A 27,397-nucleotide genomic window follows, 5' to 3' on the forward strand; every position below is an offset into this window, starting at 1 on the left:
GTAGTTGTGCAACATATTTTTATTTTATTTGGCGAAGCTGGAGTGTTCAAGGTTTGCAGCGCCCCACGAAGCGCGGGTAGAGGCAGACGTCCCGGATGTGGTGCCTCTTGAGCACCCAGGTGACGAAGCGCTCGAAGCCCATCCCATACCCGCCGTGGGGGCAGGTGCCGTACTTGCGCTGGTCAATGTACCAGTAGTAGGGCGTGGGGTCGATGCCTTTCCGCTGAAAGGCCTGCACGAGCTCCTCGGCATCCCACATCCTCATGGAACCGCCCACAATCTCCCCTACACCGGGCATCAGAAGATCCGCCTGCATTCATGGTCATCATCAATATCTCGTCCACTTGAAAAACTTTTTGACGAGTTTTTAATTTGCACCAATCCTGAGCACACTGAACGTAGTAACTTAATGAAACTTTCCATTTCTCAAATTTCACTTTATTTTAAAAGGTATAGGCAAATTGGAATTACAAAAACAAGCAAAAAATAACCTCCTTCATGACGTCGTAGGTCCTGGCTTGGAGTGGCCGTGAACTAGAGGAGGGATAGTGAGCTCATCGAGCGCTCATAACTGCCGCACTTTGTGTCGACGGCTCGAGAGGGCGCCACTAAAGCAAGCGTTGGATAGGCTGTATGAAGCGGGCGGCCAGGGCGGCTCGCATTGCATTTGCTGCACGATGAAAGACTTAATTTAATTTGGCATAACACTTCATTGGCCACAAACGACAGCAAACACGGGGTAAATATCAGTTCAGATTGGGAGCCACTTCGCGCTGCCATACCGCCAGATGGCAAAATCGCCAGCCAAGCCTGCACCGAAAGCCTTCGGAACACCCGGAACCGGTCGGATCCTCGAGCCGGTATACGACCGCAGCGCCGCCGCGTACATCCGGGACCTTTCTACGCTCACCGTTCGTCGGTGCCTCATCCCACTAGCCCTTTCTAGTATGCGCAGTTTTTTCTGCCGCTTGGTGGCGTGTATGTCAACGGGTCATTTCTTGTTTTCGGACATTATAAACTGCATTTGTTTCTTTTCTGATCTAAAATACTGAACAAAAACTACTTTCATACATAATTGAAACGGTTCACGACACTTATATTTTGTATCTCGACAAAAAGAAAGATTTTAGCGGTTCTGACCAGTAAGTAGTAAGCTCAGGACCAAAGACGTCACATTTCGTGCGCTTTCGGCACTGCGGGCGTCCCCCATAGGTGGAGGAGGTTTCCGTGTCGTCTGGTTAAAATATGACGCACTGATATTTAGTTACTCTCTCCGTGCCCGCTGGCTTGCCCGAACCCCAAGAGACGTGGAAACCACAAAAAAGGTAGACGCTTAAATGTGATTGCAGGGCACCTTTAATGTGGTGTGTTGCACGTTGCCAGACAAAAATATATTCCCGTCGCGGACGAGTGTGCCCTGACAATTTTGTCTTGCACCGCCTATTCTCGGTCATGTAAGCTTTATGCCTTTCATTTTATAGCTTTATGCAATATGGTGTAACTCTTTTTACTTCTTTTTGGATGAGCGGAATTTCGCGTGCCCATCCGCACATTGTTTATTGAGGCAGCTTTTTCTCTGCTCGCTTTTCACACAAAATATGTTAGCGATTCAAGTGATGGTGAAGAAGGTTTTTGACGGAGGAGGTAACCCTAAAGGGGGCTCCGAAATTTTCCGCATCGAACCCTCGGAGAATGGGTCTTGCGGACACTGCCACTTTTTAAAGCTGGACACCCTACACGGATGCAGACCAATGTTTGGAAACTCGTCGTTGTACGGCCAGAGATCCCGCATTTTCAGTTGTTTTTCTCGTATGCTTTCACAATGAACTTTACTACCACTACGGAACCGTATCGTTTTCGGTGCAAAAATAATTCTGAGCCGAGGCTAAAAGTCGCGTGACCCCAAAAGGTCCACGCCAAGCGGCTTGTACCAGCGTCGGAGAACTATACTCCGCTTCCCCCGAAATCTTAGCGCAGCCGATGCCACGATTAGACGGAGCCAATCAAACGGCACCGAAATTGCATTGTTGCTGTGACCCTGCGCTCTTTCTGCGAGCGATTACCTTAGCCGCCTCACGTCTTCGGGATTTTGAGTGCAAAGTGGCCACAACCTCAATGTGCAACAGACGCCTCGCCTTGGGGCTTCGGAGGGAGGTGGAACGAGCGGCTACAGAAATGTGCCATGTACGAACAAGAGGAACATTTAAATTGCCAGTCTCAATAAGGATGTGGTGCTACTTTGACACAATCCTCAAATGTGTCGCAATGAAGGGACACTGACAATATTTAAGGCTCGTTCACACACCTGCAGCCGAGCATGACCGAGAGAGACAAGACCTGTTTTTAAGCCTCTTGCGACGTCTTAGGACCGGGTGCGCTGCAGCGGAGCTGGTCCTAAGACGTGTAAAAGGTTTAAAAACCGGCCTTGTCTCTCTCGGTCATACAGTATAGACCACTTACAACACAACCGCTTATAGTGCAGAACCGGGTATAACGCGGCTTTTTTAAACCACCGGTTCGCCTCCCATAGAACTCCATGTATTTACATACCGCTTAAAATGCAGGCGTGCGAAGGGAAATACCGGTTATAGTGCGGTTTCTGCAACAGCCCGCCGACCGCGCCGACTGACTGGCGCAGCGAGCACGCTTCTCTGTGCAACACTGGATAACGGCGTGAGCCGCAAGCGGCACTCGCGGGGCAAGGAGGTTGCTCAAAGAAGCGGGGAGAGAGACTTCAGTTGCCATAGCGACGGAGGGACGCACGCACATGTCGTTCACGTGCGTGCATACCTCCGCTGCATTGGAAACAACCGCAACGACAGACCAATTGCAGGTCGAGGACAAGTGTTCGCGCGCGTTGCATGCCGGTCGCGGGCCGGCTGCTTCTATCCGCAAACATGGCGTCGGTTTTGATCGTAGACGTAGACGGCGTGGTGGAAGCTCATCGTTCCGCATAAAAACGCTATCCTTGACTGAATTTTCGTTGTGTGTCGCTATGATAACCCAGCACGTACTAGAAGGGAAGATCCACCTACTCGAGCGGCGATGTCGTGGCGGCATTCTCAAGACGGCAGAAATGCCCGTGTCGTCGTGTTTGTTTACTTTCACTACAGTGGTGCTTTCTAAGCATTTGTGTTTTCGAACATCGCCCGGATTTCTTATTGGGAGCATTTCATGCCTGTGCTCAAGTTGAAGGTATTACTGGCGCGTACCGTATAAAGGATGCGAATTTTCACGCGTTTTTATCGCCGGAGAAAAGTGATTAGGGTTAGCAATCCTGAATGCTCGCAATGTCCGTCCGCAACCCGCGACGCCGTTAAAAGGCTGCGCCAGGCAAAAGTTGCTCATTTCTTTCAAAATGTGTGACACACTTGAGAGAGAAGTGTACTAGTCTGGTGAAATAAAGACTTTCCTCAAACTAAGCTTTATTTTTCATCTAACATAAAGTAAATTCTTTTACAAAGGTAAGCTGTCTCATAGCATGTATTTTGGCCTGAAAAATTGATGTTTTGGTTATAGCGCGGTACCGCTTATAGTGCGGAATTTCGTGACTCCCGCGACATACGTTATATGCGGTCTACACTGTCCTCGGTTGTAAATGTGTGAATGAGCCTTTATGCTCGCCGAAGTTTGTAGTTGTATGTGACATATGAGAACTCAACTACCCAAAACAGAATTTTTGGCGTGAAATTCGATTTCTTTCTGCTCGAAAACCGCCGATCGAGAACTGGCCGGTTTGAGTCGCGCTCTCTTCTTCATGGTCACGGGCCATTTTCAAAGGTTTAGACACAACCACCACATTTAATCAAAGTCGTGGGTCATTGAAGGCACACACTAAATATAAGAAATAGAAAAAAAAAAAAAATACGAAACCCATTTTTTTTGTGGTATCTAAAAAGCTGAAAATAAGTTGATTGAAAAAAAAAGTTACACAACCGGAAGCATTCTGTGTGTCCACTGTGTAATTTTCAACATGGTGTCGTATCGTGTATCGTGGGGCTGGACGGCGATGGCGGCGGACGACGAGCATGGGACCTCTCCTTCAGAAATGTCATTTGCGGTACCAGCGAGTCTGTCTTCCTTCGAAAAAGGGAGGCCAGTGATGTGATTGGCTTAAGCCGTTTTGGAGCACCTTTTGGAGCAACCAAAGCAGTGTTTTGGAGCAGCAAAAGTGGCTTTTGGAGCAGCCAGAACAGTGTTTCGGAGCACCAAAAATGGCTTTCGGAGCAGATATTCTTAGAAAAATAAAAAAAAATATTCGTTTAACGTGCTGGACAAACGAAGGGCACTTTGCTCGCTGAAATAAACGAATTATAGTCAAGTTCGACCACCTAGGAGTCTTTCAAGATGTAAATGAAATGTCAATGACATGACAGATTTTGCAATGCTTCAGTTAAATGATACCTTTATATGTACCCACAATAGACAGATAAGAACCAAACTTCACATATTTAAATTTATTTGAAAACTAAACTTCACATATTAAAAATTATTTCAAAATGACCAGCTTAGTAGTAAATATCCCAGCATTAGGTTTACTAGTGATATAATAAATGGAAGCAGTCCCCGACCGATGAAACTCATAGCCACTGCAGCGCAATACGAGATTGCACACAAGAAAAAGGTGCTGCACGACTAGCGGGTATTTTTGCTTTTCAAAAACTTTCGGCAAAGCTGCTGCAAGCTTTGCTTTGGCTGAGGCTAGTAATGAATGTCCACTTTTAACGTCTTCAAAGAAACATTGAGGCACCCCACAAGTGTACAGTGCTTTAGGCGTTGCCGAAAAATTTTGAAAAACCGCTTCCCACCGTTTTTATTGATTTTCGACGTGCCAGACTTTCGTCAAAAGTAAATGTAAAACAGTGGATTGCAAGCGTCCCGGCTGGTGCCTCTGTCGTGCAATCATGTTTGCATGCACGTCAGGGCAACTCGGCAGGCTTGCAGCTGCACATGCTTCGTCGCCCGAGCGGAGACGGCTGTTCGATCGAAACCAAAACCATGCCACTCCGCTCCGTCGCCAACTGGTCTCCAAAAATGTGTCAAATGTAACTGCCCAGCATGCGACAAAAAATAGTTCAGCGGCGCGTGCTTGCAAGGCCGGCAGGTGAGGTACAAGCTAAACATACAAAAAAAGAATCTGAGCGCATCGATGCAGGACATCGCGAGTCGGGGTCAAAACGTTCTTCGAGCTTTGTGCAACGACTGAACTCGAGACAAACAAGCGCGCTGTGCGGGTTCAGCGTGCAGATATTGCATTATTTGCTTTAGCTCACTTCTCTTCACAAACTTTCTTGCGCGACAGATTTTTCACGTACCGGGGTCCCCCTCGAAAGAAAGCCCACCAAGAGAAACCTAGGTAATCAATACTTAAACACAGCAGACTTCGAACTATTTAGGGATTTTTTGTAGTAGCGTATGTTTTAAACAAGAACAGAAATGTTGATGAATATGCGGCGGTCCTTATGTTTCAGTTTAGGAAGCTCCATCTCTGTAGCGACGTGCGGACTGGTAGGCAGGACCAAATATAGTTTTCCCACGGCCGTTGCTTGCAGAAGCGAGTGCTTCAGCTCAAAAAGTAACTCCTGCCGCACAAAAACTTAATTTCGTTTCAGTGTGATTGCATGGCAGGTACCCAGCACGTTAGCGTCGGAGCGTCCGCACACGCCCGCCATCTATCGTTGTAAAAATAAAAAATAAATAAATAAATAAAAAAAAAATGCGAGACGACATTCACGAGACGACGACAGCCTGAAAGAAGAGACGGCGGAAAAAACCATGCGAGACCGGATGGGCGATTGATGTAACTAAACCAAGGGTGCAGGCAAGCTGGTTCAATACTGAGATTGGAGTTTTTTGCCTGTCCTACGTCCCTTCTTTTCTCCGGCTCCAGGGTTAAAATGTCACGATTGATGCAGAGTACGTTGTGTCGGGCGGCCGCTTGCGCCACCTAGCTCGCGCATACTCAGTTACGATACTCAGTTTAGTTTCGGTTTTGAAAGGCGACCAACACTGGTTTTTTGGCGCAGGCTTGGCGCAGATTACCCATATTTTGGCGAAATGTAGCAGGATGTAGCAGGGTTAGCCCCTTGGCGCAGTTTGGCGCAATTGGCGCAGCAATCACATCACTGGGAGGCAGACACACTGCAGACACGCGAAACATCCTACAGCTGCTTCAAAACAAAGTGGAGTGCAGCGGCAGTGACAGTGTTCTGCAGTGCTTGGAGCAGTTGGAGGAGAACTGATGCCCGGATAAAATTATCGGTGATTTCCGCTTAATTTTTTTTACTCGGTGAAGCTGCCGCTTGTTGTTCATAACTAAGGTTTGTTTGATTAAATATACGGTCAGAGTGTTTGTTAGTGTTTCAGTCCACCTAGAAGGCTGGTGATGCCGTTTTTCGGCTCTATGGCTTTTATCGAATTACCGCTTATATTGAATTTGTTTGCCGTCCCGTTGACTTCATTATAACGAGGGATTACTGTATGGAGTGGAACTCGTAAAAGCGTGCTTACCCAGACAGGTGGTGCATTTGTCGTTGAAATGGTACGACGTGAGAAGAATACCCATAGCAACGTGTTGCTGGTGTTTGCTGGGTTGATCCAGCAAACACCATTAGCGGCATTAAAAAAAAAATGGTTTTAGCCAACAATGTTGAATCCATGACGTACCGACTCAGTCAGCCGCGGGTCGTCCGCACACTTCTGCATGTAGAATGCCTTCAATTCGGCGGGAAAGCGGCACAGCAGAATGGGCTGCAAAGTGAGAGAAACAAAACGACAAAAAACAATGGGTCAAAAAAACAAAAAACAACGCCGACCTTTGCAAAAAAAAAGAAAAAGAAAAATTTGCAGCTCTGCTTCAACGTGCAAAGAAGCGACAGCAACAGCCCTTACTGTGCGTATTAACACCCACTTTTGTGCATATCCACTTTATACGATTACACGCGACACAGCCCCCTTGTCACCAAAACATGTGGGAAAAGAACACGCATGTCAACGTCCCTGCCCAAGACTAAACTGTGACGAGTGGTGAGTTGTTCTGCATCCTACATTACACGCAAACTGAGTTCCTTGGGGAGGAAAGTGTGGTGCCATTCTCCGCCAACCAAAGAAGCAGAAGACATTGCCGCTTAGCAAGAAACAAGCGCAAGCGCAGGCGAAGGCGAAGGCACAACACCAAAGCCGCGAATGTAGTTGGGGAGCCTTCGTAACGGCTGTCGCTGCAAAACAGCGGGTGGGACAAAGGTGACGACACGAACCCGGTTGATTTGGTCCGTCATCTGTCGCTCCGGCGACTCGGGAATGTCGTCGCCGAACTCGTAGAACGTCCCGTCCTCCTTGGTGATGTTGTGGGACCGCAGGTACTCGATCGCTTCCGAATACTGCATCCGCAGGAACGGGCGTTCGGGCACCTTGAACTCCTGCGACGGGCGGACGGTGGGTAACGACTGCGGGTTAGCGCAGATGCTACTACAACGGTGAAAAACACCTCGGCACGCGGGTGAGCGCATGGGCTACGAGACAGCTGCGACAATTCCGAGGTGAGAACGGCGGGGCGCGTCTTACAAACTCCCGGCCTCCAGAATGCGCTCGTCGCCTTTCGTTGCAATTTGGCCGCACGTACGCGCACTCGAGGCGCTGGGGGACTAAGAGGGATCGGAAACTAGCGGCCTGCTGGCCGGATTCGGACCACGAGGCAATGTTACGAGGCCTCCGGCACGCTACCAGTTTTTTGCTTCTTGGCGAGGCCTCTCACTCTCGACAGAACGTGAACCCAGCTGTTAAATTTCGGTCGAAGTGAAAACGAGGGGGTTGTTGGCTGCCGACTGGACGTGGCGCCACGGCTTGTGGCAAGACATTTTTGGCCCGTTTGCGAGTTCTAAATAGCGCAATATTTTAGTGAGAACGTCTTGCCAATATTTTCAACGAAAGTGAGAGAGGTGAGTGCACTCTGGTGTACTTGTCTTTAGCACTCCTTCATCCACCAGTCGGTGTCGGCTTGTGTTTAGCAGCAAAAATAACTTAAGATTTGCAAACGAAGCACAAGTTGCATATGGCTTCCAGCATGAAGCAGCAGACGGTCACAATACGAGCCTGCGTCCGATCAGCTTGTTTCGCGTATGTTTGCAGACGACGTATTATTTTCTTATCTGCGAACGACGCTTCGTAGCAAATGCCTGCAGACGACGCTTCGTAGCAGACGAACCGCATCCTTTGCTCACATTAGCAGACGAACCATCTACAAATGCTGTCTTTGCTTGCTCTGTCAGAGGTACATCAGATCTTGCTGCGACCAAAATCGAGCCCCAGACTCGGGGATAAATTGAATGCATGAGACTCGCGATTGACCCACCGGGTTGAGTTCGAGGACGGCCTCTGCGGCCGGCGACTTGAGGATGCGCTCGCAGACCCCCACCACAAGGTCCTCAATCCGGTCCAAAAACTCGTCGAAAGTCAGGAAAGGACACTCTGCCTCTATGTGCGTGAACCTGCGTGCAATGTACAAGCGGGTTAGCAAATTGACATACGTTGACTCGCTCGTGTTTGTCGTTTTCACGTACGCCTACACTCGTTGCCTTCGCAAGTTTGCATTCATTGTTTTCACGCATATTCACTATCAATGTTTTCATATTGATTCACCGTTTTTACATGAGCCCCTATATGAAAACGTGCTGCCACACGTGAAAGGGCATTTCTTGGGACTACATTTTATAAATTGCCAACAGTTTCTCCTGCCTATTTTAAGATAACAGTTAGTTCTGAAACTTTGGCATCTGGTCCGAAATGCTGGCGCTACATTTGGACGAAGACGTCCGGCGATGCATAGCCCATTCTTGCGGTAAAAAAAGACAATATTTTACCGTAAAACGTGCAGTTTTAGAAATTTGAGACGTCTTGTCGGATCGATGGAAAGAGAGGTACTCACTCGGACAAGTGTCGCCGAGTCCGCGACTGCTCGGCTCTGTACGACTGTGCGACGCAGAAGACGTCACCCAGGGATGGAATGACCGTCTCCAGGTACAGCTGCGACGACTGCGTCAGGTATGCCTGTACGAGGAGACAGCCGCCGGTCAGCGTGAGAGACAAGCTCCAAACTACGAGGCAGAGCACTGCCAGCCAGGGTCTACCCAAAAAACAGAGCTCATTGTGCAGTCAAACTCTTGCAGCCGGCATGATGAAGGGAGTGGATTTTAGACGCAAGGTTGGGAACACTTTTCCCTTTCCAATTCTACATTAAGTTCCGGTATCATAGAATGAAATTAAATAAAAAATAACATTTTAGAAATATTGTTTTAAAAAATAAAATGTAGGAAACAAATTTTTTTTTTTTTTAATGTTACATCAAACAAGTTTACACTGCTTCATCTTCAACATAGTTTTAAAGATGACTGGGGATGCCCTATCAATGATGCCCAAGTTTCCAAAATCAGTTGCAACTTCCAGCTGTTCCTGATGAACATGATGAAAAACGGTGCTCAAAGGAACAGACACAGCACAGAACACACAGTGCGTGTTCTGTGTTCGTTCCTTTAGTCCCATCCCTTTGAGTGCTGTTTTAAAGCGGTAGCTTTATAGGTAGGTCGGACAGACCGTAACCGCTAAACAATCTTTAAAACGCAAGCAGGAATGGGAGGAGCAGACGCAGGTGGTGCGAGAAAGCGTGTCGAGTGGAGAGAGACAGAAAGGGCAAGAAAGATAGGATCAGAAACAGGCGATGTAGAAAGAGTGTGCGGAACAAGGAGCGGAAAGGGCAGGAAAGCGCGCATTCCCTCTCTTGGCGACTCAGAAAATTTAGCTGAAATGCTTTGTATCCAGGGGGTGCTGAAGGGAAGCGTGCATAGTGTCGCAAAGAGAAAATGTGTCGTGATCTGTTTCCATACAAATCCCACCTCCTCTCTACGCACACCATTTAGCCTCTAGCCTTCACAATGCCACCAGAAATGCGGGCGCCCGCCTCAACATCAGGGTTCTGATGACCAGGAGCGGAACCGACCACCATCGATCGCGTCTTCGCGTGAGGTGTTCCTGGACTATGTTACATACTTCTCGGTACATAAACCATTGCTCTGTATAAGGTCCAAATCAGAAGACAGTAGCAACACCGTCAAGAACAAGCCCAACAACTACTGCAGTGGTTGTTGGGGTATGAAACTACATTTTATTTTGTTTCAAAACACTTTTTGCCAACGATGGCCCTATAAAGCTACTGCATTTAAACACATTTGCCAGAATGGCCAGACATGCAGCCAATTTTTTCTTTGTGTCCAACAATCACCAACTAGTCCAACTTACCACGTTCCTGATAAGAGCTACCGAGATGTACACATTACTTCCTAAGGCACCCTACCCTTGCAAATCCTTTATTCCTAAAAGGAAACCTGCGGTTGCTCGAAGCTTGGGAAACCAGACACTTATGAGGGCCTACAAGCGTGTTACTTGCACCCAATCTCGGAAGTTGAGGTAACAAAAAACAAGAGAATGCATTTGTGTAATTGAATTGACAGTGACCTCTGCCCTTATAGTCTTATAATGCATGGAAGGCAGTACGTAAGGATTGATCATATAAATTTATATAGACAACATTAAACAATTGTTTCGGGGAGTTAAGAGCATATTGTTTATTAACTGATGTCACATGATGTGACGTCGCAACATGAAGTCGTGGTGTGATGCGATGCTATGACTTCACGTGATATCACGGCGTCGAGTCATGGTGTCACATGACATCATGTTACCGGATGCAGTGCGACATGAAACAGTGATGTCGCGTGATAGGGTCAAGTTTCTATGTCTCATGTTACCCATCACTGACATTTTTTCTTTCTTTCTTTTACCATGTACCTTTTCAATCCTCCTAAGGCCTGCCAGCCATTTGGGGGCACAATAAAACATGAACCGATTGATTGATTGATGTCCTGCCATGGGGTATGTGCAGACACATGAATGGAAAAATCTCTCAAAAGAACCAAAAAGAAGTGTGCTTTTGTGTGAATCATGGACTCACCTCCTCCCCGAAGTAGTTGAAAGAGAAAAGGGTGGAGCCCCCCTCGACTTGCGTCTGCACCATGGTGGGCGGAATCACCTCCACGTAGTGCTTGCTGAAGTAGTAGTCCCGGAAGCACTGCATCACTGCCGACTTGGCGAACATGATCTTGGAGTGCTGCCCGGGGAAAAGCGAGACAAGTTTCACGAGTTGCGTCCCTGAATTTCCCCAAAACCACAATTCTGTGTCCCTACAATGCCCCCAAATCTCTGAAACCACGGCTGGATCTCTAAAAGATACCACATACCTCTAAAACTATGTTGCATTGATTATAAATACTATATATATATGGGTGGTTTCATCTCAAATCGTGCAGGCAAAAAGGGTCGAATTTTTAATTTTGATGAAAAAAATATATGTTATGGCGCCGTTTCTAAAACCGCAGTCGACACAAACCGCAAGTTCGTCGGATTTTTTGTTCTCGACTTATGAATTTTTAAAGAGGCCGCGGCGAAAAGCAGTGTTTTTCACACCCGTCGTGGGTCGGATGTTTCGCTTGATCTCCAGCCATGGATTTTCAATCCACATTGTATTATCTTTTTTGAAGCACTCTTCGGACACATTTAAAAGGCTCCAATACCATGAAATAATTTTAGGCCTTTTGCTTTTTTTCTGTAAAAATGTCAAAAACGCCTCCTCGGTCAATTGTTGACGAACTTTGACAATTAATTACTGGAGATCTACTTGGGTTACACCGATATTTTTTATGTCCACGGAGAGCCCAAAACACGCTCTTTATATTTATTATAAAATGCCTTGGCTGTATAAAATATCCTCTGCGGTACGTTTACGTTAATATTATGCAAAAACCAAAAAGTACCATTTTTGAAATTGATTTTCTCAAAAAACCCATTTTTTATTTTTTTTATTTTTTGTTAAAATGTAGATATGATAGTTGTCTACACGAAAATCAAGCCTAGAAAGTGTATATTTTGTTTGCATGTTTTATATTTAGGCCTCAATATCGGAAAAAGACATCTTTGTTTTGCAAGACCTAAGTCAGACATAGCGACCCATGCGTCTCTATGAATTGTGAAAAAGTTTTCTTGAATTTTCTTCTGCATTTTGTAATCAATTATAAACAGATTTTGTGGTATTGAATATTTATGTATGTTTTGATAAGAGCGGGAACCAAGAGATATATATCTAACCAAATCAGCAGGCCTAGTAGACTTTCAATAACCAAAAGGCACAGACGTTGTATTGTTTCGATTTATAAACCTTTCAAAGTAAACTAGCACGACTAGCTATTAGCTGTCATATTATTAAGACAAAGAAAGTAACCACATTGTCGATATATTATATACAATTCTTCACGAAACCAAACACTGGGGCTTGCTCACAGCACATCGCACAGGTCACCAGGGAATGTCCTTTCACTTCCGTAATACACAAAAGTGGTGACATAGAAACGGTCCGAAACACACAGAGAGTGTGTCATGGAGAGGGGTAGGAAATAAAAATAAATAAATAGGAATTAAATTGCCCAACTCCGATCTTAACGAAAACTGCGTAAAAAAAAAAAAAAAAGTATTTAGGTTCGAGCGGTGGCAAGGCGATAGGTCCACGCCTGGTGGAGAGTCAGACAAAGAAATCGACGGCACGCAAATAAAAAAAAAAAAATCAATAATTTAATAAAGACGGGAAAACTCAGCCGCACATGGCAAGAACAAAAACCAACTCCCCCGGGCATTCCCTAAACGGGACGCAACCAAATGCGTGCGAACACGCTCTCTACATCACCGCCAGGCCGCTACGCCATGACGAAATAAACCCAACAACCGAACAGTGCTAACAAACAGTTAGTAAGAAAACATTGAAAAAAAAAAAAAAAAAAGAACGTTCAGAAAAAACCGCATTCGAGAAACAAAGTTCAGCGGGGCGAAGAAACACGCACGAGTCGGTCCCACGACATTGAAGTCTGGCAGGATGACGGCGTCCAGATGCTCTAATCTGTTCCTCCCTCTATTGCGCACATCCACGACGGCTATGCGGAACAGTGGCTGTACGAAAGAAAGTGAAGAATAGATTCGAGCAGGCGATGCGCGAGAAGGTAACCGAGACTATGCTTCAAGCTTCATATCGGGAGAGGAGCTTTCGAGGTAGTTTCTGCAGTTACTCAAACTTTCTCTGTCCCCTTCCCTTTTTCAAAAGAACACGTCAGCCGGCGCTAACGTTTCATCTCAGGGGAAGCCCACTCTTCACAAACGGTTATAGTTGACAAGGAGGCTGACTTCGACCCAACTAGTCTCCGGGCAGAATACAAACACAAGTATATTTACCAACACGCTCGTTTTGATGTCAGTCTCCGGGCTTTGCTGTTTCCAAAAGAGATAACCCTTTATAAGGACAGAACGAGCGGGTTGGTGGGGATAATTAAACTTAAACACTCCCTTTTCGTTTTCTTCCTCAAGTTTAATAGATAACCCTTCGGTGCTATCGGATCTCCCCGGAGAGAGAGAGAGAGCACGGCCGTTTCAAGGTAAGGATAGGGCGCTCGAAGCTAGGGCAAACAGGCGGTATCGTTTCACGCATGCACGGATGGATGGTTTCAAATTCCCCCACATCCCTAACGAAACCGGCCCATCTTCGTGTGTGCGTCTGCGGGATTTCTGTCCCGCGCCGCCGGTTTTAGCGCGCACGCGGCGTTGTTTTGGCTGGCAGAACAGTTGTTGACCGTCGACATTGTAAAGCCGTGGTGTCCTCATCCTTTCAGGCAACGATTCCTTTGCTTTCCCTTGTGCAATACTCTGACAGACTCCTCCTGGGTGGCTGACACTGTTCGCTGCATCAACGACAGAATCGTACCATTTCACTCCTCGTGACACAGGGTGCGCTGCTCGCTTTACTGTCACGGGCCGTCCCATCTAACACAACGAGAGCGAAAGGTCGTGGTCATCTGCTGGCTCCGAAAGGGCGGGACGTTCATGCAGGCCAATGAGGGCCCCGAATCAATAAGACGTCTGCCGACTCCTACACGTTAAAAATTTACGACACCTGCTGGTCTGTTAATAAGTGTTGCTTTCTCTTTTTGGAACTCCTCCGATGTAGCTTGCCGCCTATAATAAAATTTAAATAATCAATAAATATATCTGGGTGAAAATACTGTATTTCATTTTTATGTGGGAACGTTGAAAAAAAGAAAAAAAAAATTCCAAGCTTGTGAAGACGCGCAATTCGCAAGTCCATTTCGAGCCGTAAAAACACGTTTTTGTACGATATTGATGCTTAAATGTAGAACATACGAACAAAATATACACTTTCTAGGCTTGATTTTCGTGTAGACAACTATCATATCTACATCTGAACAAAAAATAAAAAAAATAAAAAATGGGTTTTTTGAGAAAATCAATTTCAAAAATGGTGCTTTATGGTTTTTGCATAATATTAACGTAAACGTACCGCAAAGGATATTTTATACAGCAAAGGCATTTTATAATAAATATAAAGAGCGTGTTTTGGGCTCTCCGTGGACATAAAAAATATCGGTGTAACCCAAGTAGATCTCCAGTAATTAATTGTCAAAGTTCGTCAACAATTGACCGAGGAGGCGTTTTTGACATTTTTTCAGAAAAAAAGCAAAAGGCCTAAAATTATTTCATGGTATTGGAGCCTTTTAAATGTGTCCAAAGAGTGCTTCAAAAAAGATAATATAATGTGGACTGAAAATCCATGGCGGGAGATCAAGCGAAACATCCGACCCACGACGGGTGTGAAAAACACTGCTTTTCGCCGCGGCCTCTTTAAAAATTCGTAAGTCGAGAACAAAAAATCCGACGAACTTGCGGTTTGTGTCGACTGCGGTTTTAGAAACGGCGCCATAACATATATTTTTTTCATCAAAATTAAAAATTCGACCATTTTTGCCTGCACGATTTGAGATGAAACCACCCATATATATATATATATACTACAGCTTTCTACAGAGAGAAAGGGACGAGATTCTTGATTCAATGGTTTCACGAGTGTTGGATCCCTAAACTTCCCTACGTATCTTGATCTGAAGTTGCATCCTTTAATTGCTCAAATTAGTATCTGAAATTAACCAATCGTCTTTCCCTACCATGTCACCAGGTCTCTGAGACCGTGATAGAACGCCTAAAACTACCATAAATCCCACAACTATGGTGCATTAATTAAAACAAAATGTCTTACGAATGATGTACGTAGAAAGCTGGCTTAACACACTAACATATCCCTCCCTAGTTACTTTTGTCCAAAACTTTGTACTTCAAAACAGAAGAACATGCCAACACTCTTTAGACATTGAAGGCATAGTACTTAGTACTGGAACGTAAACATCTTAAACAGAAATCTGTCTAGTTGGGTGGAACGATAGTAGTAAAAGAGAAATACTCCAACAACGGCCCTAAAATAAGTGACTTAACATTTAAAAAACGCAGAAAAAAAAACAAAGCAAGTTTTGAAATGTTGGATCAATTTTTCAAGGCTTTGATTAGAGCATTTCTTTTTTATCACTACTATAGTTCTTGGTATACTTGACTCTCAAGATTCAACTGCCTTAGGATGTTTATGGTTCATTCGTCCTCGCCAGGACTAACCGAACAACTGCATGGTTTTTTACCGGACGAAGCTCACTCACCGTGTCGCCCCTAATCGCCAGGTGGCGGTTGTCCAACATGATGTCCACGTGCGATTCCTGAAACAATAAAAATCCAATAATGAGAACCGAAGAATGCAGCTATAACCCAACATGAAGAAAGCATGAGCAGGGTCTTGCATGAGGCATACTGCAAAATGGTTAGAACCATGTATACAATTGAAAAACTGAGTAACCAACTACAAACTTCATGTTTCCTTCTCCGCGATAAGTTAACGGTTGGGCACTGCCACCAAAACCCGCCTTAGCTCTGACCTGCCAACATGTCCTCCGACGGCACTGAAAATCTTCCCATTTTGCATTACTCAAAAGAAAGAGCACCCAGTGGTCCAGTTTTTGGGGAGCAAGTTGACCTTCCACCTTGTTGCAACAGAACGGTTTACAAGCTTACAGGCACTGTTTGTGAAAGTGCTTGTAAACTTATAGATCAAGCACTGAGACCTGCTTCATCTACAAACCTAGACTTGTAAATGTGAACGATGGAAACTTGCAGATCAAGCTCTGTCACATTCTTGATCTGCCATGCACTTGATCTACAGCGCTCGTAAACTTGCAGATCGAGACACGACATGAACCGCGAGTACCGTAATATCCCGAGTCATCGCCCATCCCCGAGCCATCGCCCACCCCATTTTTTGGGCCAATATCGATTTCCGAAAAAACACCGAGTCATCGCCCACCCCTTCAAATACCCCAGCGCGGACTGTGCGATCCGCGAACACTCATCCTACCCGAATGACCCGGCCGCGGACCTTACAGTTGGAGGACGTCCGTGACAAAGTAAAACGAAGGAGGGAAAGACACTTCTTTTTGTTTACGCATTTCCTCCATGAGCGACCCCAAAGTGGTCGTGTATCCCTGCGAAAAGAAAACGATGGAGATAACAAAATCAGAGTTGGTTAACGTAACCGCGGAGTGTTAGGTCAAAGTCTGTCTCCGCCGAAGTAAGGTCACCGCGAACCCGCTCCTTCTTCCCGCCCGTCGCGACCGCGGTTGTGCAATATTTTAGGCAAAGCCAAAGCGTAAATAAAGCTTTGCTGGAACGTCCTACACAGACGTTTGCAGAGCGTCCCAACCGTGCATTGATAGCCCGCCGTGCACGGACGCACGTATGTACGCACCAAACAAGAAAGTTGCGCAAGAGCTTGCAATTGACAAGGCGCCCGACTTGGCCCGACGCCAAAGTATTTGCCAACACGACCGCCGGCTTTCCCAGCATTGCTCTTGGTCGCTTCTTTGGTCCGCTCGCTCGCTCGCTCGTTGCGCCTGGTCGGTTTTTCTATTTTCTTGTAGACTTTTCTTTCTTTCTTTTTTTTTTTTTTTACTAACTAGGAGAACATAATGGTGACATTCTTTCACGGAACAAACGTTCGTGCAGATCGGCGGTGTTTCTAGCGCGTATGCGAGCAACAGACTTCGCTATAGTAAAATATTCTTTCGTGAGCATTTTTTTTCTATGAAATAATGAAACTAAATCGAGTTTTGAGTTTGATGTATCTCTTGTGCATCAGCGCTAGATACGCAGAGAAAAATAGGCGGTTTTTTCCGTTTTTTTTCAAGTGTTTGTGCTCACCCACCAAGACATGGCCCACCCCACTTTTTTAACGAATTTCAGGCGGTTGGGGGGTGGGCGATGACTCGGGATATTACGGTATGTTCGTTATTGTAACAGGCTGGGCGATACGTCAATGTATGGCTCGGCCATACCTTAACTATGCCTTAGCCTGGGAAATGGCGAGCCCGATCACAAGGCCCAATCGCAAGAGCGCCACGGTACCTCGTTCAGCACGTTGTCGATTCCCCCGGCTGGTGCGTCGCCAACCAACTCCCAGTAATCGGCGTGCAGCTCGTGCCCTCCCGGTGCCTGGTTTTTTTTAAACATTTAAGGGAGAGAAAAGCTTGTTGTACAAAAATGACACGTCACAAAAAAAAATTATTTAACAGGAACAAAACAAGAGCATAAAATAGCTCATGTGATCAGGAACAAGAGTCGAAACGCAGGCGAGCTGGTGCACAGGCATAATTAAAAACCTTGAGAAAAAGTAAAATGGATCGGTGGCTAGTTGGCAGATGTTCAACTCGTAAAGCGCCTAAAAAACGAGGACACGAGAGAAAAGAGACCAAGCTTGGTCTTTTCTCTTCTTCCTTCTGTCCTCGTTTTTAAGGTGCTTTACAAATTGGAAAAAAGGTTTTTCCTTTGTCTCAAGGTTTTTAATTATCGTGTCATCAAAAGCTCTGATGCAATAGTCATAATTTTTCCCCAAAAGCTTCGAAGACAATGCAACATGCCCCTCTATGCCAGCAAAGCAGTTTAATAGCACAGCCTGCAGAATCTTACTCAGGTTACATTTTTTTCAAGTTTTCTCGGAAAGAAAGATAATCCACAGGATAATCCACAATGGACACCAAAGTGACATGCGGGAGCGAACTAGACGGAGAATGATTAGATTGGACTTAATCGCGAGTGGCTTATTAAAGAAACAAATCCCTTTCCAATCGCAGGCCACACTTTAATAAGTAACAAGAACACTTGGAAACCTAGAAAACGTCCACTCACCGTCTTTCCTTCAAGGACGGCCTTCAGAACGCCGTAGACGCACACCGTCGACTCCGTGGTCAGCACCAGCGCATTGTATGTGTGGCACTAGAAGAGTAATGGACCAATGGCAACAAGTATACCACTTGAAGATATTGAAGTACTAACTCTATACATCCCAGGTTACAATGAAATATCCGTGACAGCAGCTGTAACTCGGCTTCATTTTTTAGAGCAACTTGCAACTTAGTCTCAAACTTGACGAATCTACCAGTCCCCATTCATTTAGTCACAGTCTCAGACTGCCACGAGCAAAGAGCTGGTTAAAAAAAAAAAAAGAAAACTGGGACAAATATAGCTCCTGAGCTGGATGGAAATTGAACCAACTTTGGTCAACGATTGTGTCGCTTGATGATGTCGCGGGATATTTTAAAAGTATAAGTCAAGCATAACTCGGTTACTCATTGTGAGCTGCAACTATATGCTCGGCGCCAACCATTTGGAGCTACAGTGTCGAGGCTACTTTAGCTTCCGCAGTGCTCCAAGTCTATCAAAGACACTGTACATGACTATATTCGTGAATTTTGTGCAACATGGGTTTTGAGAATATTTCATGTGCACAAAAAAATTAATGATTTGCAGTATGATATTGCAATATACAATATAGGTGATATAAGCTATGTATTTGTTGACATAAAGTGACATATTTACGGGAGCAATTTCCTCCAGTTGAGAAATTTGCAAAAATGAGGTTTTTTGAAAAAAAATTTTTTGGTGTTATGTAGCATAATAGGTGTCACTTAACATCTATGTCTATTTCCAGCTTACAACATTGCCTACTAATCTCATGGCAATAAAAATAATGTAAACTCTCTTCCCTCACATTCTATTTCTTTTTCTGGACCAATGTAGATCACAATCGTTATCATTATACCTAGTTTTGAGCACGTTGTGCATTGCATTTTGACAAAGACGCAAAATGTTCATGGTGTAAAAAGCGTAATACTGAAATTTTGCTTCGAAACCGGCAAACTATATTTTTCCTCGCTTTCCGCTCTACAGAGAGTGATGTGCCCGCCCGACTCCATTGGATGGATAGATGGGTTGTAGCTTGCGCCACCTAGCTGTGGCGGGCCATAGCATTTTGTCTCCACTGCGCTCCCCTCGTCAATGTCGCGCATCCTAACGTCGATGAGGGCACGTGCCCGATCGCATTGGCCAATGTTGGCTGCGAACGGGAGTATTTACTCCGGCCCCATGCGCAACGCGACAAAGCACAGTGTAGCCCAGTGCACGCCAGCGTAGCTCACGATGAAAAAGCAAACCGCAAACCCTGCACACCGCTGCCACCGACAACCTCTGAACATTTTTTTTAACAGGGTAATAGGCCACGCACGGCAGTACTTTTTCGATTTTTGGGATGCTTTCAGCGCATAGATTACGTCACCACCATAAAATAATGATCTCAGAAACAATTTCAGTGCCCCTTTAAGCTGTTTACAGCACCTGCATGTGCACATAGCTTTGTTTGGTGTCTCCTGTGTGGTTCGCACATGCGAACGACATGCAAGACGAAGGAATGTGCTCTCGCAGTAGTGCAGGAAGCTAACCTACCCTTGGCAACGTAGTGCAGTTGACGCCAAGTGTAAATACACCTGTAACAAAAACTTAATAGCATTCCTGACTTACAGTAAAAAGCTTAATTTTTGCGAGGGTCTAATGTTCGTGAGCCTCGCAATTTCAGACATATGACAAAAATTTATTGCGCAAATACAAGTTCCACTGGTAATGGATAAACGGCATACATTACTCCTAATCGGGAAATTTTGTGCTCGTTAAATATTTTCTCATCCCATGTATTGGAAAAATTTGCGAACATTGAGCCCGCTAAAATAAAGTCACTTAAAATGCTCGGTACATTTCGGCTAAGGAAACTCCGTAATTGTGACTTAGTCACTCCCGAAGAATGACTCCTACAGCTCTGGAACACACTGATCAAACGACGCCGTGGCCTCCACCAGCGGACCGACTGACCAGCTCGTCGTTGAGGACGCACTGCAGGAAGCCCGTGCCGTCCCTCACAAGCAGGAACATGAGGGACCTCCCCTGGCGCCGCAGGAAGTGCACCCAGCCGAACAGCTTCACCCGCTTGCCCCGGTGGGCCGAGGCGTCCCGCACCTTGATCTGCGGGAAACCAAACACCCAGAGTCGTCGTTCGCCGAGACCTAGAAACAACCGTGGGCTCGACCCGCACCTCCCGCACCGTCTGCACTCGTTGTGCATTGCCGTATTTGACTTAGGACTGTAGCCTATCCTGAAAACACAACCGGAAGCACATTGCCCCGCACTTTTCTGCACTGGAGCGGGCTGGTGCAGGTAAATCGATCGAGCCCACCATTGCCGCCGACGAGACGAGGACGGCAGGGATGAACTTCTGTTGTCCCGCAAGCAGGGAAGGCACAAAGCGTGTGCTGGAAGCCGGGCGTTCGAGAGACATGCGCCGCCGTTCTCGCTATGTTGGCAGCCATAGCCTATTCACGCACTGCTGCCTAGCACGCATCTGCGTCACAACAAACCTGTCTCGTGACGTCTCGCGCCGGGCGCCGGGCTAGTGGGCAGCGCATCTGCCGCTTTTCCGCATACCCACAGTGGACTTGGGCGTGTCTGCCGCTTGGGGCAGGTGAGACCCTAGCCCCTTGTTTTTGGTGTCAAGTTCTAACCCGGCCGGAACATTGTGCCCGTTCCGCCATGGTTCCCCAGACGATTTGGGCGAAGAGAGGTCTGTAGCCGACGGTAACTCGTCATCGGAAATGGTAGAGCCCTTGTTACTTTCAAATAAAAGTTCGCGTATTTCTTTACCAGCTAAAGTGAACCTTCGTGTTGAGGCCATGCAGCCTTTCCCCGCACTTGCTGGCATCAAAATCTTTATTGTTCTTTTTTCCCAGGGCCCAATAGACTCTTCTCTGGGGGAAATTGGAAAGAGAAGAACCCGAGAGGGGCGGAGCAACAGTGGTAGCGCTGTCACCTGCTGGCGAGGGCACAAAACAAGTTCAAAAATTAAAGCACAAGCCAAACTTGTGGTCGAGGTTTTTGGTTTGCAACGGATGACACGAGCAACTCGAGTGATTAGTAGCCAAGGGCTTAAGGGGCCGTGCAACGCTATAGGATAGGAATGCTTCTCACTTTACGTAAGCTTACTTGGCACAAGTGGGACCCAAGTACACTCGCACGCAATGCCACTGACCCCTAACTTCTTTGTCGCTGCGTAACTTAAAGGATAAAAGTGCACGTTTTCTTTCAGTATCTCCTTTGAAAACTCGGCGAGGAAGTTGTGGAATTGCATGTTTACGTCGTCAACAATGCAATTCTCAGGATTTCGTTCGCAAGCTTCGCAATACCCTTGGTGATAATATTTAAATGCAGTCTAGAGTGGACGTAAGCAGTGCATTTCATCTGTTCTCGTGACAATCAATGCCTCGACATGCATTCAAGTAGTAACTCATGCTCAATGGCTGTCGATGACGACAATAGCCAAACTAGAACAATGCGTGGAACTCGGCGCGTGCCTGTGCTTTGCCTGCCCTGGCACGCGGCTATAACAAGCATTGCCATCAGATTACGTGGCCACCTGTTCTGGCTGCGAGCTTAGGGGACAAAGTACGCCGCTCGTTTTTCTCATTTTTTATGCAGCTGCCATTGCGTCGAAAAATAACTAGTTTCATAGGTAGGGTTCCTACTGGTATTGCAAAACCTTGGAAAACCGAAAAAAACTTATCGAAGAATAAGAAAAACACGACCTTCACGGAAAAAAAAAAAAGAAAAACATTACCTACAGCTATGTTTTCTTTTAATAGGAACACAGCCTCAACAAAACTGTCTGCAAGGCTGCTTCGTCCTTCAAAACCGCATTCCTTATCTCTAAGGAAAATGAATTCTGAAAACACAAAACCCTATTCACAGGTTACGAATGTCAAGGAGTAATGCTAAGCGGTATTTCCTGAAAGTCCAAAACTTTCCGTCTAGAAAAAGCGGAAACAGAAACGGAGGAAGTGCCGACCTGGACAGGTGCGGGCAGGCTGGGGTCCATGCGGATGACGACCTTCTTGGCCTCCTCGAGGTTCTTCTCCCGCCGGGCGCTGTCGTCCGCCTCCTTCTTCTCCCGGTCGGCGCTCTTGTACTGCTCCCGCACCCAAATCTTCTTCACCTTCTTGATCTGCGACTGGGACACCACCGTCCATCGCTGGGACAAAGAAAGCAATGACAAAAGGGGATCAAACTGGCGTTTTTGGACCTCCTCCAAGGTCGGCAACGGGGACAGTACCTACCTCGTCGTCTTTGCCGTCTCCGTAGATCGTGGGGAAAGGCTCACTTCCCGCTATCTTCATTGCCTTTAAAAACAAGGAGACCAAATTAGAAAGGTTTTATTTTTTTTCGGCGGAACTGTTAAGGGCTAAGCTTTCCAGGATCGTGTCCATGTATGTCGACACAAACCTCCCTCGACAGCTACAGCCATCTATAAGCGACGCCGGCAAGCACACAACCAGTATGGTTTCCGGCGTCGCTCGTAGATCGCGGCAACCTTTCCAGCTATCATAGAAGAATGGATAGTTGGGCGCGTTGGTGGGAATTCATTGTAGGAAACAGCACGAAAAACAGACGACGACAAAAAAGAACCACACAGTGTATCAAGTACGGCTCCGCTAGCCACTTCTCGAAAGACAGTACACCCATATGATCTCGCAAATACTACAGTGTGTTATCTCATCGTAAGAGATCACGAGACTTCTGTCGTAAGAAAACGCAATTGTGCAGACCGGCCTTCGTAAGTATTGCATTAATACAACAATACTAGTGAAAATTGAGGCACTCCTTCTATCTACCGCCTAAACGTCCCGTATGCAGAATGGATTAGCTACGTATGTGCAAATCTCAGCACTGCAACATGCGGTGTCGGGTCGTGACGTCATGCAACGTGGTCACGTGATTTTGTAGTGTGACCTGTTATCACGTTGCACTACAATTTGACGCCCAAGGTAACGAGACCTAATAACATTGCCACAGTGACATCACGAGAAACTGTGACTTTCCACTGAAAGTCGTGGGACCCAAAGTCATGCGACACCATGACAAGACACGGTGGCCTGTTGCGGTGCCAGCCACATGACCGTGCAAACTATAGTGGTGTCCCGCCCAACTTAGCCGAACCTTAGCCCGCTAGATTTAGGTGATGGCGTCACTTCCGTCGCCAAGCTACAGGGACGACGGCGACGCGACACGGATCGCAATTTCGCTTCTGGTAAAATACATTCTGCATTAATAATGTGCCTGCGTGTCTATTTAGATTCACATTTCCAGAGTGCCGTGAAGCGGGCAGCAGGAATGTGGACGCGACTGTTTTTTTGTGGGTTGCTTCGAAGCGTTAGGTTTTGGTGCGCTCCAAAACTAGCTCCTAAAGACTGTAACTGTTATCAAAATGACTGGCACTTGACTTGTGCTCTCAAAGCATAGCTAGCGTCCCAATACAAACCTGCTCCAAGTTGAAATTAAAATTACTTTTTACAGCAACCATGAATACTCAGCCTTCACATTTTGTTTCTTACCTGCAGAAGTGTCCTCACCGGACGCTCCTCAGATCCGTCGCCGGACTCGTCGTTGCCAGACGCCTCCGACGTGTAAATCGCCTCTGAAATATTTGAGGTGGAGAGAACTGAGTAATGAGCAATATGACCTCAGTAAGGGTATCCTTTCATCCAGTGATGGGTGCCCCATCACCGGGGACACAAACCAAAAAATATATTGTTTCGGTTACAGATACCGTTTCCTGTTGATATTGATTTCGTTACAGTTTTTTTATGGTTTTAATTTTTATGGTTTTAGCTACCAATTACACGTTCATAAAAACCGTTTCTTTTTTTTTTTTTCGCTTTCTCCGATAATTGGTTTTATTGAAATGCAGGACAGCCGTCTCATAATAAACGGTTTAAAGTAGTAGTCCCAGATATGTAACAACGGGACATTCACAATAACAAGAACTCAAAAACGTCGTAGTACTTCTAAATGGTCAAAAGTTGCACATGTTTCTAGTTCCAAAACTTGTTCACTATATCTATTTACATTATATAGTTTGACACCCAAGCATACATGATACCATTGCTACTCAGGGATCGTCGCATTCTTTAAAGGGATACTACAACGAAATTTCGGCGCTCATTTTTTTGGTTTTATATGTGTTCAAAAGAGCAGTATCACATCGAACATACCAATATCTTGTTAAAAAGTCACGAAAAGGAATTTTAGAACGAATGAAACGATTAGCAGAGAGCACCTGCGGGATGTCGCTAACGCCTCACTTGTAATGCCCGTCTAGGAACCTTGACAGCTAGTGACGGAGGTTGTCTCGTCTTCGGCCACGACGAGAGAAGAGGGGTAGGAGGAACTCCCCTCTTCCCGAGAATCCCTTTTGTGTGTCGCAGAAGTCGCTACCACTGCTCGTTCACTAGCCGTGCAAGTGCGTCTGCATGGTCTAGTCGGTAGCGTGTCTGGCTCGCGACCAAAGGGTCATGGGTTCGATCCCGCTCCGCCTAAAACTCTAAAAATTTTTTCTTTAAGGGGAATTAATTACTTATCGACCAATCAAGATTTTTCCGTCCCACCGATGCCGGCTTTTCTGCGACACAAGCTCCTTAAAGCTATCGCTTTGAAAATAAACATTGCTACTTTGTTGGTCGGCAGCATTTTTGTGAACAAGTCTGCGAAAGTTCCCACTGGGTGCTGGAAGAACCATTTGCACCTTCTCATCGCTATAGTTTGTTGCAACCTAAGATATGCAGAAGAGGCTTTGCCCCCACTGACGTAAGGAGCAGGACTATAGCCCTCCTCTAGTAAAATACTGCAAAGTGAGATAAAGTAATGAAATTGAAAGCTGGGCTAATTGGTGAGAGTCAAACATAATGTAACTGCAACAGCGCAAAACAAGGAAGACTGAAGAGGAACGAACAACACAGCAAGCTGTAGAAGTATGTCTTGTTCTGTTCGCTCCTTTATAGCCTTTGTTGTAGCGCGCTGTTACAGCTACGTCATGTTTGCTATTTCCAAGCAAATGCATGTGGTTATAGAAGCGCACGTTTCTCGCTGTCCGATTCTGCGGCGCTAGAAAAATTATGCATCGATATAGTAGCGCCATTTTTCTCCGTTGTTTGGAGGTGAAGCATCCTTTACAGTTATGTTGCAACTAGGGGTGTCACAAACTTTCCTCGAGCCGGACTAACTATTTTTAATCCTAAATTTAGATTGAATGGAAATGTATTACCAGATTCACCACTTGCCGACGGTGACTCAGACAAATGGCCACAATATTTCAAGATCCCTACTTGAAATCATTATAAAAACATGTTTATAGCGCGTAACTGTGTCTAAATAGTGCAAGAAAACCTATATTTAATGATGATTTCCAAATTGTAGCAATTCGGTTGCTGCGCGTCAACGGGTGGCCTGTGCTGCTGGTGTTGCGAAGTCAAATTGCTGGGAGAAATCGCCCTGTCTGAAGCGGGCCTAAGCTGTCCGAGTTGCTGGAAGTGTAGGTGATTTCACTTCGCTTGACTATCTGTTTATGAGGAGTGTTTACATGAGGCAAGCACAGGGACTCTGCATGGTTGCTTATGGATTCCAAGTCTCAATTACGTGATCTCACTCCTCAGTCTTGACGCCTGCTTACATCATCATCAAATTGCATGAGGCACGTCTACAAGAGGTTTGTTACTCGGGCTACAAACGTGATTTAACCAAGTTTATCATTTTTCTTTTTCTTTTGAAGGTTATGGCATTTGGGGGGAGGCAAAATGGATTGAGAGATGGCAGGAGGTGGGGCATAGGCTCACATCATCTTTTATTCGGTTATTTATGATACTATGTAATCTCTCGTGACAGTAATATCTTGTGACAGTGACCTCTTGAGACAGTAAACAGTAATACTTACAAGGCAATGAACTTAAATAAATAGTATAAAATGTGCTGGCATGGGTAATGACTGAACATATATTCGATTTTCCTGGAAAAGTTCTACCAATGGTGAAGCTGTTGTGTGTTAGTGATGCTAAATAGTGGTAAGTGCTAGTGAAGCGACCAGATTGCAGTGCGTTCCGACACTTCAACATGCCAAGCCATGATATATATGTATGTATGTATGTATGTATGTATGTATATATTAAAAAAAACGCACTTTTTTTTTCTTCGTGTTTTTAATTTAAACAACACAGCTGTGACAGCTGTGTTACTTAGCTGTTTTGTGACCTTCTATGCCATTTGTAGATGTGTGCTTCTTGGGGAAGCTTAGTAGTACGAGACCAATGTCTCGTCGATTTTGGCAGATTGCAACCGAGAAACTGTGCCGACGGTGTAACATGATGCAACCCCACGCACGCGTTGCTTCATGGACACAATTCAAGCGTTTACAGTACCTTTCGTACGATATAAATTATAAATGAATAAACCATAATTTCACTCGTGTAGCGTCCCTGAAAATAATATCTACGATATTATCATATCAAATCAGGAACGAACTCGGTAAGTACCGGCATGTGGCAGTTGCTAACTTCGGAGTTTCGCTTTGGAGCTGCAGCCTCTAACAAACGTCCCAATTTACTCACTCAAGCTCGGTTGTTGGCCTTCCGTCATGTTTCTTCCTTTGGTTTTCGATGGGGCCGTGCTTCGATCAATTCTCACAAAAAAATACGTATAGTCGCGTCAACGCCTCACACTCCGAAATCAAGCCGATCAAGCCGCATAACAAATCGAACAAATCCCTACGCCATGCAGGAGGTATGGTAAATTTTGGCAATAAAGCCAATAAAGCGGCCGGACTCCAATCTGGCGGTAGCAGTCAGTTTCTTCGTAACTTGACAAGCATGATGTACTTCTGAAATAATCTAAGAAAACTATACGTGCACTTAAACTTTACTATTTATGTTTTACAAAGTACGTAATGCATTTACTCAGCATTTACTTTAATAGACTTCTTCCAAAGCCGACGCGCCCCATCGCGGCGAAATACCACGCAGTGCACTCTGGGAACTAGTTGGCCACTCAGTTTCGGTTTCGACTGAGCAGCTTCATCTCATATCACGCCGCGACCGAACGCGCTGCTTTCGTTTTCGACTATCTGACTTTTCACGAATGTACAATACACTCAATCTCGAGCGAT

At 45.7% G+C, this 27,397-nt stretch overlaps 1 protein-coding gene across 1 annotated transcript; it reads right to left on the bottom strand.

Annotated features, from left to right (window-relative positions):
* Nucleotides 1-27,269, bottom strand: LOC8041739 (asparagine--tRNA ligase, cytoplasmic). The gene is made up of 14 exons (XM_029984992.3): nucleotides 26,844-27,269; nucleotides 23,799-23,881; nucleotides 22,524-22,586; nucleotides 22,256-22,438; nucleotides 20,233-20,382; nucleotides 18,220-18,306; nucleotides 17,440-17,526; nucleotides 15,645-15,701; nucleotides 11,003-11,158; nucleotides 8,924-9,045; nucleotides 8,351-8,486; nucleotides 7,257-7,418; nucleotides 6,667-6,750; nucleotides 1-310 (listed from the first exon to the last, which is right to left on the bottom strand). The coding sequence occupies exons 1-14, from the start codon at nucleotides 26,869-26,871 to the stop codon at nucleotides 47-49; spliced, it is 1,662 nt and encodes a 553-aa protein (XP_029840852.2). The 5' UTR covers nucleotides 26,872-27,269; the 3' UTR covers nucleotides 1-46.
* Nucleotides 27,270-27,397: the final 128 nt, after the last annotated feature.

The sequence above is a fragment of the Ixodes scapularis genome, unplaced genomic scaffold (assembly GCF_016920785.2).
Source record: "Ixodes scapularis isolate PalLabHiFi unplaced genomic scaffold, ASM1692078v2 PGA_scaffold11__112_contigs__length_91849675, whole genome shotgun sequence".
Classification (NCBI taxonomy): Eukaryota; Metazoa; Arthropoda; class Arachnida; order Ixodida; family Ixodidae; genus Ixodes; species Ixodes scapularis.

Bases quoted from the DNA above. Each gene is read 5' to 3' on its own strand.
- LOC8041739 (XM_029984992.3), bottom strand. From the start codon at position 26,871: ATGACGGAAGGCCAACAACCGAGCTTGA. The intron at 15,702-17,439 runs GTACCGTGGCGC...TTATTGTTTCAG, and splicing joins TCGACAACGTGCTGAACGAG to GAATCGCACGTGGACATCAT. The intron at 311-6,666 runs GTACGTCATGGA...CCATGAATGCAG, and splicing joins ACCCGCGGCTGACTGAGTCG to GCGGATCTTCTGATGCCCGG.